This window comes from Periophthalmus magnuspinnatus, chromosome 1 (genome assembly GCF_009829125.3).
Source record: "Periophthalmus magnuspinnatus isolate fPerMag1 chromosome 1, fPerMag1.2.pri, whole genome shotgun sequence".
Taxonomy (NCBI): domain Eukaryota; kingdom Metazoa; phylum Chordata; class Actinopteri; order Gobiiformes; family Gobiidae; genus Periophthalmus; species Periophthalmus magnuspinnatus.
Window position 1 is genome coordinate 12,729,012 of NC_047126.1, and position 15,547 is coordinate 12,744,558.

At 38.2% G+C, this 15,547-nt stretch overlaps 1 protein-coding gene across 2 annotated transcripts in view; it reads left to right on the forward strand.

Moving 5' to 3' along the window:
• The window catches only part of grk4 (G protein-coupled receptor kinase 4), a 43,372-nt gene that overhangs the window by 7,043 nt on the left and 20,782 nt on the right, over positions 1–15,547 (forward strand). For both annotated transcript variants that reach the window (XM_033990916.2, XM_033990997.2), the window contains exons 2-3: positions 9,810–9,905; positions 15,161–15,273. In XM_033990916.2, coding sequence (XP_033846807.1) covers positions 9,810–9,905; positions 15,161–15,273 — 209 coding nt within the window. The remainder of the gene's footprint in view (positions 1–9,809; positions 9,906–15,160; positions 15,274–15,547) is intronic.

Here is a 15,547-nt window from a genome sequence, read left to right on the forward strand (position 1 = left end):
TTGGAATGTAGCTGGAGTAAGAAAATGCCAGCACCAATGTATGATGTGATTTGTAGACGATCCTCCATGCAAAACTGTTAAACCATTTTATAGACCATTGATTTTAACAAGGAGTTCTACAAAGTGGCTTGTCATTAGTTATGTGTGTAGTTTTCCTGCTTTAGATGCGGAAGTCGGAGGCTTCAGTTCCCAGTGTGTGTTCGGACAGGAAGGACATCTACAGACCAATGCCTTTTTGCTGCTTTTTAGATGATTTGCTTGGGCTGTCCCTGGAAGCAAAAGAGTAGTCAAGAGTCAAACGCATGTATTGAAGTTTCTTCTATACTGTCAGTGTGTAGCTGAAAATAAATTGCTTTACTCACTAGGGTTGTCAGAAGTATTGAAAATCAGATACTAATCAATAGTAAAATTGGTATTGAAACTAGTTCCTCATTTGAACAGGTATTGATATTAAAAGAACACAATAAACCTGTTCTGAATAGCTTTAGAATGATCTTGAACTGTATCAGAACAAGTATAAGACCACACAGACGAGTATATGCCCATGGACCACTATGGAACCTACCTGGACGACGGAGGGATTACACAGTTATAAGGCCACATGGGAATATAAAAGAAAGTTCTACGATTTAATGCTGAAAATTACATTCTATTATCTAAATAAAGAGTATTTTGTTATCATTGTGGTATCGAAATGGAGGTTTAAATATTAGAATTGTGACCACACTATTACTCACTTAGTTACCACCACCATGGGAATTGTTTGCGCACATATACATATAGTAGTCATATAGTCAATGGTAAAATGTCATGCTAATAATGATGCATATGACCATGAAAATCACAGCTAAAATTAGCCATATATCAGATAATAGGTCTATCAAACTACTGTCTTTAAGATATGTAAAAATTTACAATAACACTATTAAAACACTACAAAAGGCTAATACAAATAAATATAGATGAACTTGCTATATAGTCTTTCAAAGTACTGTATAATGATAATATTCAGATTAATGTTAGTTAATTTATGATACTTGAACCATGGCCCAAGACATTCACATTTCAATGCATTGTTGATGGATTGCAGAGATATCTGACTGCAGGAATTTCTGTCAATATCCTCAACTGACAAATGTGTATTTTTTGTTATTTTATTACTAAATGTGCTTTTTCTCATCACCATAAAGACATTCATTGGTTGCCATGAGTTACTGCAGACCTTAATACACTGGTGCTGTGGGTTTGGTGTGGTGTCCCCTGTTATGGCTGCCAGTGTATGACATGTGTTGATCAGATGGAGAGTGGCCTGGTCTCTCACACATGGTAGAGCAAAACTGAAGCGAGTGTGAATGAAGGCATTAGCAGCCCGTCTCCGTACATGTGAACAAACTGGAAACTGAAACATTAGTTGGGATGTTGATGTTATGATTTTTAATTGAACAATTATTAATTATTCACATTTTTACTCCATGACCAGGCAATGCTGAAATCTTTAATTTCTCATATTTTGTTGATGTTGGCTTAAAAATGGTGATTTTTAGCCATCTTCATGTGGGCCATTGTACCTCTGCCTCTCGTATTGCGGGGTGCTCCCAGTCTGCAGCGATCAGTAGCTTTCAAAATGCAAGTAGAGGTTGGTGCATATAGTGGATGAGGTCCTGAAACTGAAATTTCAACCACAATTTAGATTTTTGTATGAATACAACATACAATACAAAAGATGCATTTTAACCATGAGCGAGGCAACTCAGCCTAGTAGCATCTGTCGAGATGGTGTAATGTCATAAACTTTAACAGTGCACCTTTTAAATTAAATAATTCTGTAGTGCCAAAGTTTACATTTTGCACGCAAGTACACAGTATATGAATGATTCATGAATTTATAACAATCAGTCTTCAAAAAAGGAACAATTTAATCCAAATGTGTATTCATTCTTTTCTGTTTTATTTAATCAGTATATTTCTGGCTTTGTAGCATTTGAAACACTGACAATGACAGCTGAATTAATATTATTACACTATAGTGACTCGAACCAAACTCCAAATCTGAACGCTCTTGCAGCCCCAGTATGAAAAAAAACAACAAAAAAAACATATCCCTGGCTTTGACCGATTTTACTTGTGTCCTAAATCAGTTCTGCAGATGTTTGTTCACATAAAACTCTGAGTTATAAGTCTGCCGTTCACTCAGGAATTTGTTCTTTAAAAATCAGCATTTTTTTCATTTTTAACATTACGGAAGTATCCCATTTCTCTTGCTCTTAAAACAGGTGGGTAGAAGTTGGAGATATTGCCAGGGTGGGGTGGTCTTGCCCTGATTCTGGCCTAGTCCGTCTGTGACCCAAGGCTCCAACTCCCACTTGAGATAAAAGCAGGAGAAAGGGAGAGGAGCATATTTGAAATTGTACCATGTTTAGCAGCCTTTAGGAGATTCCCACGAAAACTACAGCTATATCCAGTGCAAAGATTTGTTTTAGGTAAATTTGCTTAACATATTTTTATCAGCCCTCTATGCAAACAATTAACCTGTCCAACCAGTGGATAAAACTTAAGTAATGCCTAAAAACTAGACGGTGAGTAAATGCCACAGCTATTGATGTTTGAGTATCCATGGATGTTGTAAACAAAACTAGTAAAATCTATGGATTCATGCAGGATTAATGAAATAATCTGCCTGACAATACTCAGTGCTCCTGGCAAAAGGAACTGAACTACATCAACAAATGTTTCATATCTTTTCTTTCAGTGCATATAAACCAAGAAACCTTTTATGATGATAAATTATGTCATTATTCAATTGTAAAGTAAGAAGCAGGGCATAAATCATAAGGTTGTGCATCAAATCACTGACAGAACTGGTTCAACATTACAACAAAAACATAAATGTGCAGAGTAATATTGGGTTTGTTCCCTATATTTCTTTAATTACATGATTATAATTATTCAACATTAGCATTTGTGATTGCTAACTCGAGTTGTTTGCAGCTCTATATCCCATTTACTCTTCCGCCATCTGACCCAGAATGATTTGCAGAATGAATGAAACACATTCCTGATATGTATTGATTGGCTCGTAAAGAGTTATTTTATTCATTCAAAGATATACTTTGTAATTTTTTTTCTTTGTAGAGGGTTTTGGTCAAATGCAAAATATACCTAGTCTTAACGTGAATGACCTCTCCAAAGATTTGACATTTAACTTGGCTTGATGATGATCACCTGTTTGTCTCCACCGAGTAAGATAATGTTTAATGCAATACTGGGCAACATGCCAAGAAACGCATAACCTCTCAGGCAAGCAGGTACTGTATCCTCCTCCAGGAATGTTGCATTGTGCATCTTTTTAAAAAATAATTCCTGTAAAATTAATATGGTAAACGGTGTCTGTTCTGTTCGTCAGCCCTACAACTACATGGCCACTCTCCAATATATTGTGTACCCACCTAAGGCGTAAGCTGCTGCCTGGGATAGGCTCCACCCGCCTGCAATATAAAGGTGTCTAGCAGGCAGACATAGTGCTCATATAATTTAACAAGTATTGTTCTCAGCGTAAACCCTGCTGCAGCCCAAAACTGTTGCAGCATTTTCTCATGATCTCACACAGTCCCTGAAGAGTGCAAGCTAACTAGAAGAATTGTCCCGGCACATGCGCTATGGCCCCGTCTCGTGATCTTGGGCGATGATCTCAGCACTGGCCTCATGTCCTCTATGAATGAGCAAACTGCTTTAACACCGCTGTTTATGGAGGCCCCGTTCTCTCTGAGGGGAGAACCAAAGTTAAATAAATAGTCGCTCCATCCTGTCTGCATTAAGGGCCTGCACACATGGCTTTGACGTCAGAGTGACATTAAACAGGGTGGAGCGGTCCGACACCACTGACAGGAGCGCACACATTTCCCTTTAAAACCCCTGTCTCCACTTGTATCCATTTCACACAGATGTCACGTGGGCAGGCTTTTCTGCAATAACGTGTCATACCGATTATTCTTATAGTTTTTGACTCCAACAACTTCTCAGTTTAAAGGATTATGCACATCTATCTGTATTAAATCACAAAGACTCAGCTTAGGCAGTGGCAATTAAAATGCCACAGAAGTTCATTGGGGCTGTAGTGACCCAAAAGTTGCACTCTTCATTTAAAGCAAAAATGAAACAAAAAGAAGAAACGCATGTGCATTAAATTTTGCTTGTAAAGTCCACAGTAGTGGTTTATTCACACCATAGTATGATCTGAAGGTAAAGAGCACACACTTACTACAAGTACTGTAGTTTTGAGAATCTAGGTTGTTATATATTGGTTTAAGTAATTGTAAAGCCTATAAGAACCAAAAACAGATTTGTCATTTTCTTTTTATAGATCCAAAATTCATAGCAAAAATATGGAGAATACAAAAAATCAAACTTCACAATAGTTTGAGTTGATGTAAAATGGGTGTTTTCCCAGAGCCTTCAGTGCTTTATATGGGTCTTTTTTTAGTTGTTTAGTTGTTTTAATTTAACTGGATAAGTCTGAAACAAAGTGTCCCATTGGAGTCTTGGATCCTGAAAGTAGCTGTGATTGTGGTGCTGAGGGACTTTCATGAACTTTCATGACTTTCATGGCTCTTCATGAATGATCTGCAGGTCATGTGTGACATGTCCCTGGGGTTTGTGTGTGACGGATGAGGGCTGGACACAGTGAGTTAACTTTGGGACGGTCTGGTGGGTAGTTGGGGTTACTCGTGGTGAGGTCTGACCAGGGCACTTGAGATGACATTAGAAGTTATGAGGACATCACCAGCAGCATCAACAGCTACTTGTCTCCAACTCTGCTCCCAAACTACTTCTGCCTCTACAGAAGATTTTCAAAATAGTCTGAAAATATAAACACAACATAAACACAAGCTTTGTTGTTGGAGGTGTTTGCGTGCTCTCATCCCTCCCCTGACATGTGCACTTCAGTCATTACCATAATACATGTAGTAGCATTAGAAAGTGTCAGGTCAGCATTCATAAGCTGTTTGAACTGTGATGATTGAGCATTCTGTTGCAGAGTTACAGTTCGGACCAAACAATTACATTTCCTGGATTTGGGATGGGTGAAAATTTAGAGAAACCAGAAACTGTTCCGGCAAACGCCGGATCAAATTAAGCCCGGGTCACTAGGCAGCGGGCGCCTGGTGCAGTCTGGCTGTTCTGATTGGCTGTTGATCACAAGTGACGGTCGTAAGTATAACATGTTAGAAGTTGGAAATTTATTGATTTGCTGTACAGTATCACACTATAGTAAAAGCCAAAAGTAAAATCTGTCAGCTGGACAAAAAAGTTGGAGGAGTGAAGACTTTTCTCTGCTCATCCAAGCCACTTCTTTAGTTCTGGTCAAATTGCTGGTGAACACTGTCTTATATCTATCTGAAGGGAGGAGCTACACTGAAACTGGAAAAAGCCATTGTTTACAGTTTCTGCAAGTAAGCTAAGTCTATTGAACTACACAGTACAGTGTGCACTGGGTGAGTCATAATTAGCATATTCATTCAACTCTTAATGGGTGGTGCTTCCACACCTATTGGCATCCTGGCTAGCTCTATTGTTCTATTTGGTTTCTTTGTTTTGGGTCTGAGGATGGAGTTATATATAGGGGGAAAGATGATGTCTAAGGCCCTCAGTCCTGTTCAAGGAAGGATTATCTTTCCTAACAAAAATTGCTTCTTTAACTCCCCTCTCAAATTATTTATTTTCTCTGGCTAAGAGCTGTACCTCACTATCTTCAAAGGAATGGATTGTAGCTTTGAAATGGTGATGTAGAGAGGACTGGGGTCCAGAGGAGCTCTCGTGACTGTGTTGGTACATTCTCTTATGGAATGGCTGTTTAGGTTCTCCATTGTAATGCTCACTGCACTCTTCACTACACTGAATGGTAAAGTTTTACTTTTGGCTTTTACTATGGATCAGACCTGGACGACTGAGGGATTACACAGACAGTATCACACTGTATCACACTGTATCGCATTGACCCCACCAAGAGTGCCTTGACAAACAGTTGCTTACAAGAAGTGCAACTTTGGAGAGGCACCTCTGGCTTATAATCTTCTAATGTGCAGCCGGCCTCAGCCTTTTGTATAAATGTGGTGTGATTGGTGGTGGTCGGAGACTGACTTGGGGTAGATTGACAGTCAGACCTTCGCCTACCACAGAACACTTCTGGCTTTCTAATGAAATCCTGAGATTATTTGTTTCTAGAATCAGATGATGCCATACACTCAAGTGAGGGACTGGAGTCAGTTTACTCAATTTATTATTATGTTTATTATTTTAATCTATTTTTGTGATATTGGAAACTCATAAGTAATAGTAACTTTGGTTCCAATACTTCATAGTTTAAAGTGTCAATAAAAGATGATTTTATGACATTTGAGTGAGTTGTGCTGAGCCCTCTTTAGTATCTGGGTTGTGTTTGGCGATGGCAGTGCTCAGTGCTTGTATTGTCCTTTGATGAGCGTTGTTTGGAGCCTGGCTCTGTGTGCCCTGCAGCCTCTGAACTGGTCTGTCAACATTCCTGTCAACATCTACAGCATGAGAGCGGTGCGATCGCAGGAACTGACAAAACCAACCAGGATCTGCTTATTACACCACTAGCTCTTCTGAGTGGAGCTTAACAAAGACATATTATGCATTTTGAATATTTAGTATGAAGCTATAACATGTGTAGATCATAGTATTTCATATTGCAAACCTCAATATTGATCTAAAACATTTCCGTAAAAGAAAAGGGTCTATTGACTTTCAGCTCAAATTTGCAAGCTGATTGGCTTTATAACATAATGCCATGTCCCTTTTAGGCTATTGCAACAGAGTTTCAGTGCTCAACCCTACCCTCATATATTTCCAAGTAGGAACCGTCCGAAAAGGTTTGGTAAAGTTCCAGCCAACTTTGGGAACTTTGGGTTCCTTGGCTTTACATGCTTGTGTCATTGAGCCAATACATGCAACTCTGATTCAACAGCAGTGCAGGTGATCACGTGTTGACTGCAGTCTGCATGAATGCCACAAACAACACTTAAGTTTAACATAGACCTACATGTTCCCAAACAAAGCAGTGTGTCATCCTACTGGTAAAACAAAAGAGCTGAAGAAACTGCGTGTCCAGAGATTCAAACACACAAAGTCTCTACTGCGGGGCCTTTACAGTGTCTCAGTGTCAAAGTGCTTAATGATTTATCCACATCCAGTCATCCAAATGAGTGTGCGTAAAGCTCGCTATAATCTTCCTCCTGCTCTGTCCAGGTAACTGCACACGTAAAAACGTATAGTTATTTATCAAAACAAAAAGAATGTGCTCTGCCGTGAAAGTATAAAATGCCATAGTATGAAGAAAAAAGTGAAACTTAAGCTTTTAACCAGTATCAAAAAGCAGGTATTGTCAAGGTACTGATATAGAAAAAAACAAAAACAAACGGTACCTAGCCCTATATGAGGGTTTTGCATGATTTGATTGTTTTAAAAAGAAATTGGTAGAATCCAATGAACATTCTAATGAACATAAGTTCATACCAAGCAAACAAGAACAAATCAAATGTTTAATGCATAAAATGTGTAAAACTATTGTGTAGTTATTTTGATGAACTGCAAGAGAAGATAGTTTTACATTGAGAGTTGCAATTTGTTGCCTTTTAAATGAACTGTATTTATCTTTTGATTCAAAAGCATATTTGTTTTCATAATTGTCTAATTAATAACTGCAATTTTCCCATTATGGATCCATTATCTGAGGCAGGAAAAGCATTTCTCATCAAGTACATCCATTGCTGTACATTGTAAATGCAGGAAGAATGTAAGAATGTTCTTTTGAAGACGTTTGTTCACTCACTCTGGCCCAATTTTTACGTTTTTCCCCAATAGTATTTCTTGGCCAATGTCAACAGTGATTCAGAGTTGAATCCAAAGACATCTGGACATGTTTTTCAGTGTTACAAAATACTCCAGAAATGAATGTAGAACAAATTTGACTTACAAACTCTCCTCTGCTACCACTGCTTTGTATAATTGACGTGTGCATTCCATTAACCATGATTGAACTTTGGAAAAAAGCACACATACAATCGTTTGAAGCAAGAAGCATGACAATCTAATTAAAATGTTGCTGATTGTAATATTAAAGGTGCACTTTCTAACTATAATTGAGAAAGTGCACGATAAGTTTAATGCCAAGTTCTGGAACATTTCAGACAACGCAATAACATCCACAAGGAGCCGATCCGGTAGTGGAGCCTCCAACAAAAAGTTGAATTATTATTTGGTTTAAAGACGCACAGTGTAAGTGTGATATTGAAAGAATCTCCAATACTAATCAGACATTCACAATTTGTAGTTAATAAGTTAAAAGTGGACTATTGAGTATTGCTTAACAGTTCCCATTAAATTCCATTCTTTTTTTTTTTCTCTGTCACAAAACAACTTTCACTTGCACTTCATTTATCATTGTCAGCGCTCTCACATACCTTTACACACATCTACAGACTCCTCTCATCTGTGAGCCAAAGCACTGTGTCTTAATCAACATGTTTGACTCAGGCACCCTCTGCCTGAAGGACCAAATACCTCGACTCACCCCTGTAGTGACTGCTCTCTGCGGACCCCCACCACACGCACGCACACACACACACATGCGCACGTTAGGTTTCCATGCTTTCTGAGGACATTACATTGACTTCCATTCATTTCCTGGAGTCTGAGCCCAACCCTTAACCATGGTTACTATTTGCCTAACCTTAACCTAAACCCCAATTTAAACCTATTTAACCTCTATCAGAACTTTTAATCATGTTGTTAATCTAATAATAATTAGGAATAAGGATTTACGTCATGGGGACCTGTTTTCTGTCCCCATAAGGAAGGCAGGGCCCCATAATGTGTACATATTTTACTCCCCACAATGTGACAAGTATCAACCCGCATAAGCACACACACATGTGGTTGGTGTGAGCCCTTTAGTGTAATATACGGCATGACCTCTGCTCTGTGAAGAGGCGCTGTTGTGCCTGGAGCTGCTTCACCCCTCATGTTCAGGTCACGGATGATCGCGTAGCTCCAATGTACTCCTGTGTGCTGGGAAAGCCCTAGAACATTATGTTAAAGTATGCTCATTTAGTATGCTACATTAAATAAAGTGGCTCAACGTTAATATGCTGGCTAATGTGTCTTTGCTAGGCTTAGTCATTCAATGCATTGAAAGTCTACCTTATAATATAGCCTAACTTTTTCAGTGTAAAGACTGACGATATTTGGGTAGTACAAGTCTCCCATGGGGGTGCAAGGATTTTTATTATGTATATAACCTTATAACTGCATTCACACTGTGAATTGTAATTAGATTTTAGAAGTAAGTTACAAATTGGAACTATCTATCAGAATTGGATATTTTTTCCTAAATTGTTGAGCCCTTGATTGAGTAAATATTTATACATGGGAGCTGTTTGAGCTCTGTCACAACCTGGTGGAAATGTGCCTGAATACTATATAGGTTAAAGGAAGGAGTTTTAAAAATTTGAAACTAAGGGGAATGACTGGTAAGTAGAGGGTAGAGAGTACACATATAGAACGGTTTATGCAGGACATATTGGCAGTCCTCAGTATTTGTAGTTTGCATATCAGAAATCTTTGGCTAAGTTATGCCTGCGATTCTTATGACCTCTTGAGTGTTTTTTTCTTTGCTGAGGTAACACACGGATGACATGTCACAAAGAGAATTCAGTATAAAATGGTGGTAAAACATACAAGCTGTAAATGAAATAAATAAAATGAAATAAATAACTTGTTCAACTTTTCAGGTGGCGGAGGGAAGAGGAATGGCCGGAGTAAGAAGTGGAAGGAGATGCTCAAACTTCCTCACATCAGCCAGTGTGAGGAGCTACGTCGCACTATTGGTAAGAACTGATAAACTGTAGGGACAATGTTTGCATGCACTCCAAAAATGTGGTCATCATCTGAGTACTTAGATTATTGAAATGGAAAATTTAACTTTAATTAATGAACAATGCATGATTTAGTTGACCAAGAATTTCTTCAACCCTAAAGTATACACATGACAGTCATCAGATATAACTAATTATTACTCCAATTATTAGATTTCTGGGCATTTAACTTCCCTGTGATGTTGTTAGAACTGAGGGATAATAACAGTAGAAGTGCTGGACCTGGACAACATTTTAACACCCAGTAGTTTACATACAGGGTGAGGGAAGTCTGGGGGTCCCTGCTTAGACTGCTGTCCCCGCGACTTGGCCCCGGATAAGCGGAAGAAAATGAATGGATGGATAGTTTACATAATTATTTTATAGCCAGTTCTTGATTACTACCAAGTTCGCAAAGACAAAATAATTGTGATTTTTCAGATGTTTTCAGCGATGTCTCCTTTGCGCTAAATTGTTCAAATAAAATGTTATCCATATTCTTTAAGCATCCCAAACAAATCAGCTGTAGGGACTGTGGACATGATCAGGGCTGCATTATTTGTGAAAAATATCTAATCACAATTGCGATTAGATATTTGGGATGAGCATTGCGATTTAATTAATTTATTTTTTAATAATAGAATTCTATTAAAACGTCATAATTACAGCTGTAGGCACTGTGGACCTGATCAGCCGCAAGTACTGTGAGTCGGATCAGCTGCAGTGACAGAGACTGTGGCAGAGAGGGTTGAGGTCTGGATATAACGTGCCATGCTGCTGTTGGGGTGGGTCTGACCTCTGTAGGAAGTGCAGATTGGACTTCCTTCCTCTTCTTACCCGTCCCCACCCGCTGTTACAGTCAGCGGACAGGAAACTGTGCGTGTCTGCCTGTATCACAGATGGAGGTGGTTTACTAATATTATTTTCTTTGAAATTATGTTTCTTTTAGTTATATTGAGCTGTAGTTCAAACTTTTTTTGGAAATCAAATTGTTAGTGAAACAGATCTGGTAAAAAGTTCTGTCATATTATGTGTTTATTCCATTTACTATTTCTATCTCTAAAATGTGTTGTCTTACTCATACAACATTTGATAGTAAGTAAGGTATATAGCACAAAAGGGAAGACTAAAAAAAATGTATAAAATATAAAAATATGTAAATATATTCACTGCTTAATACGACAACAATTTAATACAGAAGGAGAATTCTAAAAAGCTCTCACTATAAATAAGATATTGTGATATGGCTATAAATAATAATGTTTATACAAATTTGCAAGTCTTATATTTTGTCGCAGCAGCACGGTAAGTAGAGAGAAATATACACTCTTGAAAAGTTTAATTACATGTACTGAAATGAAGCACAGGACAAGTCTATGTGATTTGGAGTGTAACATGGTAGCACTGAATCATTATCTTGGCAATTTTAGAGGAAAAAAAATCCATGAAATAATTCTTCCCAAATTTTGTAGTATGATGTGAGTACTTTGATATCCACATTTATTGTTTTTCTTTGGGAAAATTAGTGTTCTTATTGGAGGTTAAAGTGTCTTGGCATTTTGCTGCAGATTAATGATATTAACGGTTTTAATTATTTCTTTTTCAGTACCAAGTTAGTGTAAGGCTACATATGTAACCATTTTAATTTCATTAAGATCACGTGTTGGTAAAAAGTTAAGTGAAGTCAATGTAAAAACAATTATGAAACTTTAAAACCATAACCTGTACCCATATATGCCCTTGCTAAATATCTTTCTATCTAATGGGTTATGGGTCTATTGGCCTATTGTCAATTCCTGAATGGTTGTGGTTCCCCTGCTCCCTCCTAATGCAGTGTCCTGGCAGTTGTATGCTGGCTCTGCAGCTCTGCTTTTCTGAATGCCACAGCACTGTGTGTGTGTGTGGATTGGTTTGTGTGTAACAGAGTGCGTCACAGCTATCTCTGCCAGAGATTGCAGCGCTCCCCTCCCCCACACACTCCCCTTCTCTCTCATATCTCTCCTCCTGCTTCACTTCAGAGCAACAGCGGAGCAGGAAAAAAGACTGAGGTTTGTACAGTGAGAGGAGGTTCTGCTCTAATCAGGATAAAGTGGGAGAGAATGGCCACGCGCGGAGGAGGCCCAGTGCTAAGACTGAATACACAGTGTACCTACAGTTGATTGTGATCCGATAAAAATCAAGAGGACACATGACGCCATCACAAACGCTCCTTTAGTGAACCTATGAAATCTACTATTCATATTTTCATGTAATGTTTAAAACTAAGGATTTAACTTGTATATGCATCTATGCCCCTGAAGTACAGTGCTATATGTTTATGTGTGTGTGTGTGTGTGTGTGCGCGCGTGTGTGTGTAAGCATGCAGCAGCTGTTGTGACATAGAGGGTATTGCATAATTTCCCTATCACACTGAGCGCTGGATCAAAATAATCCCTGGTGTGTCCTTAAACAAGCGCTGGTGTGCGTGTGCACACACATGTAGAGACTCAGGCTCAGAGTAAAGCTGATAGCACTGTCTTTGTTGTGTCTTGATAATGTCAAGCATTTGACCTTAGCCTTGACAAGTGCAGTGCAGTTCTAAGGAGCCAAGATTACATTATGTGTGCAGCAGCCGATGTGTCTGAGGGACAGACTACTCACTGCCCCTGGCTGTTCGGATTCTCACTTTTTAAATACTCTATTCAGGGCCCTGGAGGGCCTTTCATATCAGTGTTTCTTGCAAGAAAACTTTCATTTTAACGATCAACTACCTCCCCTACCTCACACTGCTGCTATCCTTGTCAGTAGTTTGATCACTTCACGTTAAGACTTGAGACTTACTGCTTACTTACAACTATTTGTCCCCCCTCCCCCCAAAAAAAATGAGTCACAAGCTACAAGAACTGGAGTCACCTGCATCATAACCAGAACCACTCCCATCCACTTCATGGCCGCTTCACTTGTCCTCAGTTTCAAATACAGTTTCAAATTCAGTTACCACCTACATATATGCAAATAAGTATATGCAAAAAAGCATATTATCAAATATTGTTTAGACACGGTATGATCTGAGCTAATGCAAGGCAAAGTATACATACAACATTTCTAGTATGAATATGTGTTCTGTACCTGTCCTCTGCTTGTTTCTGCATAATGTCCCTCTGCACATTTAACTTGTTGCTCAAACAAAACAATTTTTTTTTTTTTATTATTATTAGTGTTTTAAGTAACTTTTTACTACTTATTTGAGGTTTGTCACCTCAACTGTCCAGCAGCTAACTCCAGCCACTGGGATGGCAATAAAACTTGGAATTAAAATAAAATCACCTATTCCTATTCTCTATTCCTCAGAACACATGAATGGACTCTTTATTCATACATCACTTAATATAAAAATGCTTTAATAATGAGAGTTAAGAATGCTAACTAACTAACGTCAATTGTATTTGATGTGCCGGTATCTGGAGTAGTTGCTTCCTCAGCTCATCTGTCTCTGCAGATAGTGCCACTAACTTGTTCCTCTATTTGATGCATCATGGAAAAACCTGCTGTGCTCTAGTTCACTAGAAACCATGCTCATAAACAAATTTGCATGAACGCTCCATGTAAACACTGGTGGCTTAGTCTATTGGTGTATGTTAGTATCACATTGAGTCATTGTTTGGGGATTTTGATGAAAGTATAAACAACATCAAGTTTTGTCCTCAAAGTTTATGTGTTTGGTATGTGTCAGGAATGGAGCAAGTTTTATACAAGAATCAAATATGATTGATGACAACTTTGAGTGTCTTTCAAGTGGGGCAAGTGTGTGCAAGTTTTTTTTTTTTTTGAAAATTCAAGAAAGCTAAAATCATTTCAGTCACTGGTCAAATTATAAAAATTACAAAAACAAAAAAAAAAAAAATATGAAAGCTGTAATTATTTTATCTGTCTTTCAGTCTTCTCCTGATAAGTTATGTAGTTTCTTTAGTTTTAGCATTTTTTGGTGGCAAAGGAGAAAAAGTTTGGACTAGTGCAGCCCCTCATATAGAAGTTGTAGAAGTTTAAAGGCATTTAAATGCATCTGGTCTGTGCAATTAATTGACTGACCTTGAAAACATGAATCACAAACATTAGTAGTAAATGGCAGGGTAACTTTTGACTGTACATAAATTGTTTTTATCAGCTAAAATAACCCAGATCACTCATAACTTTTTCTTTCAATATCCAAGCAGCCCTAGAAGACCTAGAAGTGACCTTTCACTTGCCTAGACCAACGTTTAGATACAGGACATTTTGGGGGCTTCTAGAAATTGATTGTTTTCTCTGTGGACAAAGGTATTTCCCAGCCAGGACAAATTCAAAGAAATTCTATTTTTGATCTCCTGAGTATTGTGTTTTATAGATTTACATTCTGAAAGAGGAAGTAGTTAAATCTGTAGTGTTGAGGTTGTTTTAGTTTGAATGAGAAGTGCACAGAGCTTCTCTGAACAGGGCCAATAGTGTAATAACAACAGTGCAGCTGGAAGGATGTTGTGCAGATTTGATTTAGCGTCGGGGGGCTGTCCTGGAGCTGTCAGCACTCGTCCGTCCACTTCTTCCCACTTGTGTGTGGCTTGTTTGTTTGTGTGTGTGTGTCTGTGGATGTTGTGTGGCTTTGCTGTCAGTCTTTGATGGAAAACGTCCTGGGTCGTCTTCCTCATTTGGTACCAAAGGAAATATGACTCAAATGGACGCCATTAGTCCTAATAGACTGGGGCCAGCTGCAGCAAACACGCACAGAAAATGGCTAATAGAGTAACACAGGCTTTGTTGTAGTGTAAGCAAAACACATGCAAAACTGTTTTCAACAAATCAAGTTTGTTTTTTTAATCTCATGAAGTGCAACTTCAGTGCTTTTTATTGTAAAAGTCAATTTATTATTTTGTCCTACCATAAATCAGTTTTATCCATGCCATCAGTAAAAGAAAATAAATAAATAAATAAATGTTTGCAGAGCTTTGCCTTATTAAAAGGAAAATGATATATGCAATTGTTAGGAAATATGTTTATAGGAGTCATCATGTTATGATAAAGCTGGAATATCTGACTGTATTCTTGGATAAGCTGTGCACACACCCAAAAATGTATGCAGGCTAATGCCAGCGCTGCCCCAAGTGCTTTTGAGAGCTAGGAATCAGCTAGCTTGAGTTAAATATCTATTTTGTCTGTCTGTCCTATTTGTTCAATATTTTTGCTTATTATTTGTGTATACTGTGTCTGTTTTTCAGAGAGGGACTACACCAGTTTATGTGAGAAGCAGCCCATTGGCCGGCTGTTGTTTCGTCAGTACTGTGACACAAGGCCAGAACTCAAACGCTGCATTGAGTTCATGGATGCTGTGGTAAGAATGTTTACTGTTGCTAATTGCATGTAACTCCTGGTATCTGTTCTGGTGTGACTCACATTTACAGCTAATGATCACCTGGAATCTAGTGCACAATTTAATGAACAAAACCTTTAACCAGTATAACAAGTCTTCTATACTTATATGTATAAAGAATAGATTGTATTCATTCATATTTTAGGACCAGTCACTGTCTTCTAATGTGTTACGCCTCATTCTGGGACTGGGCAATATGGAGATAAAAAAATCGAATTGTGATCTCATCCATGTG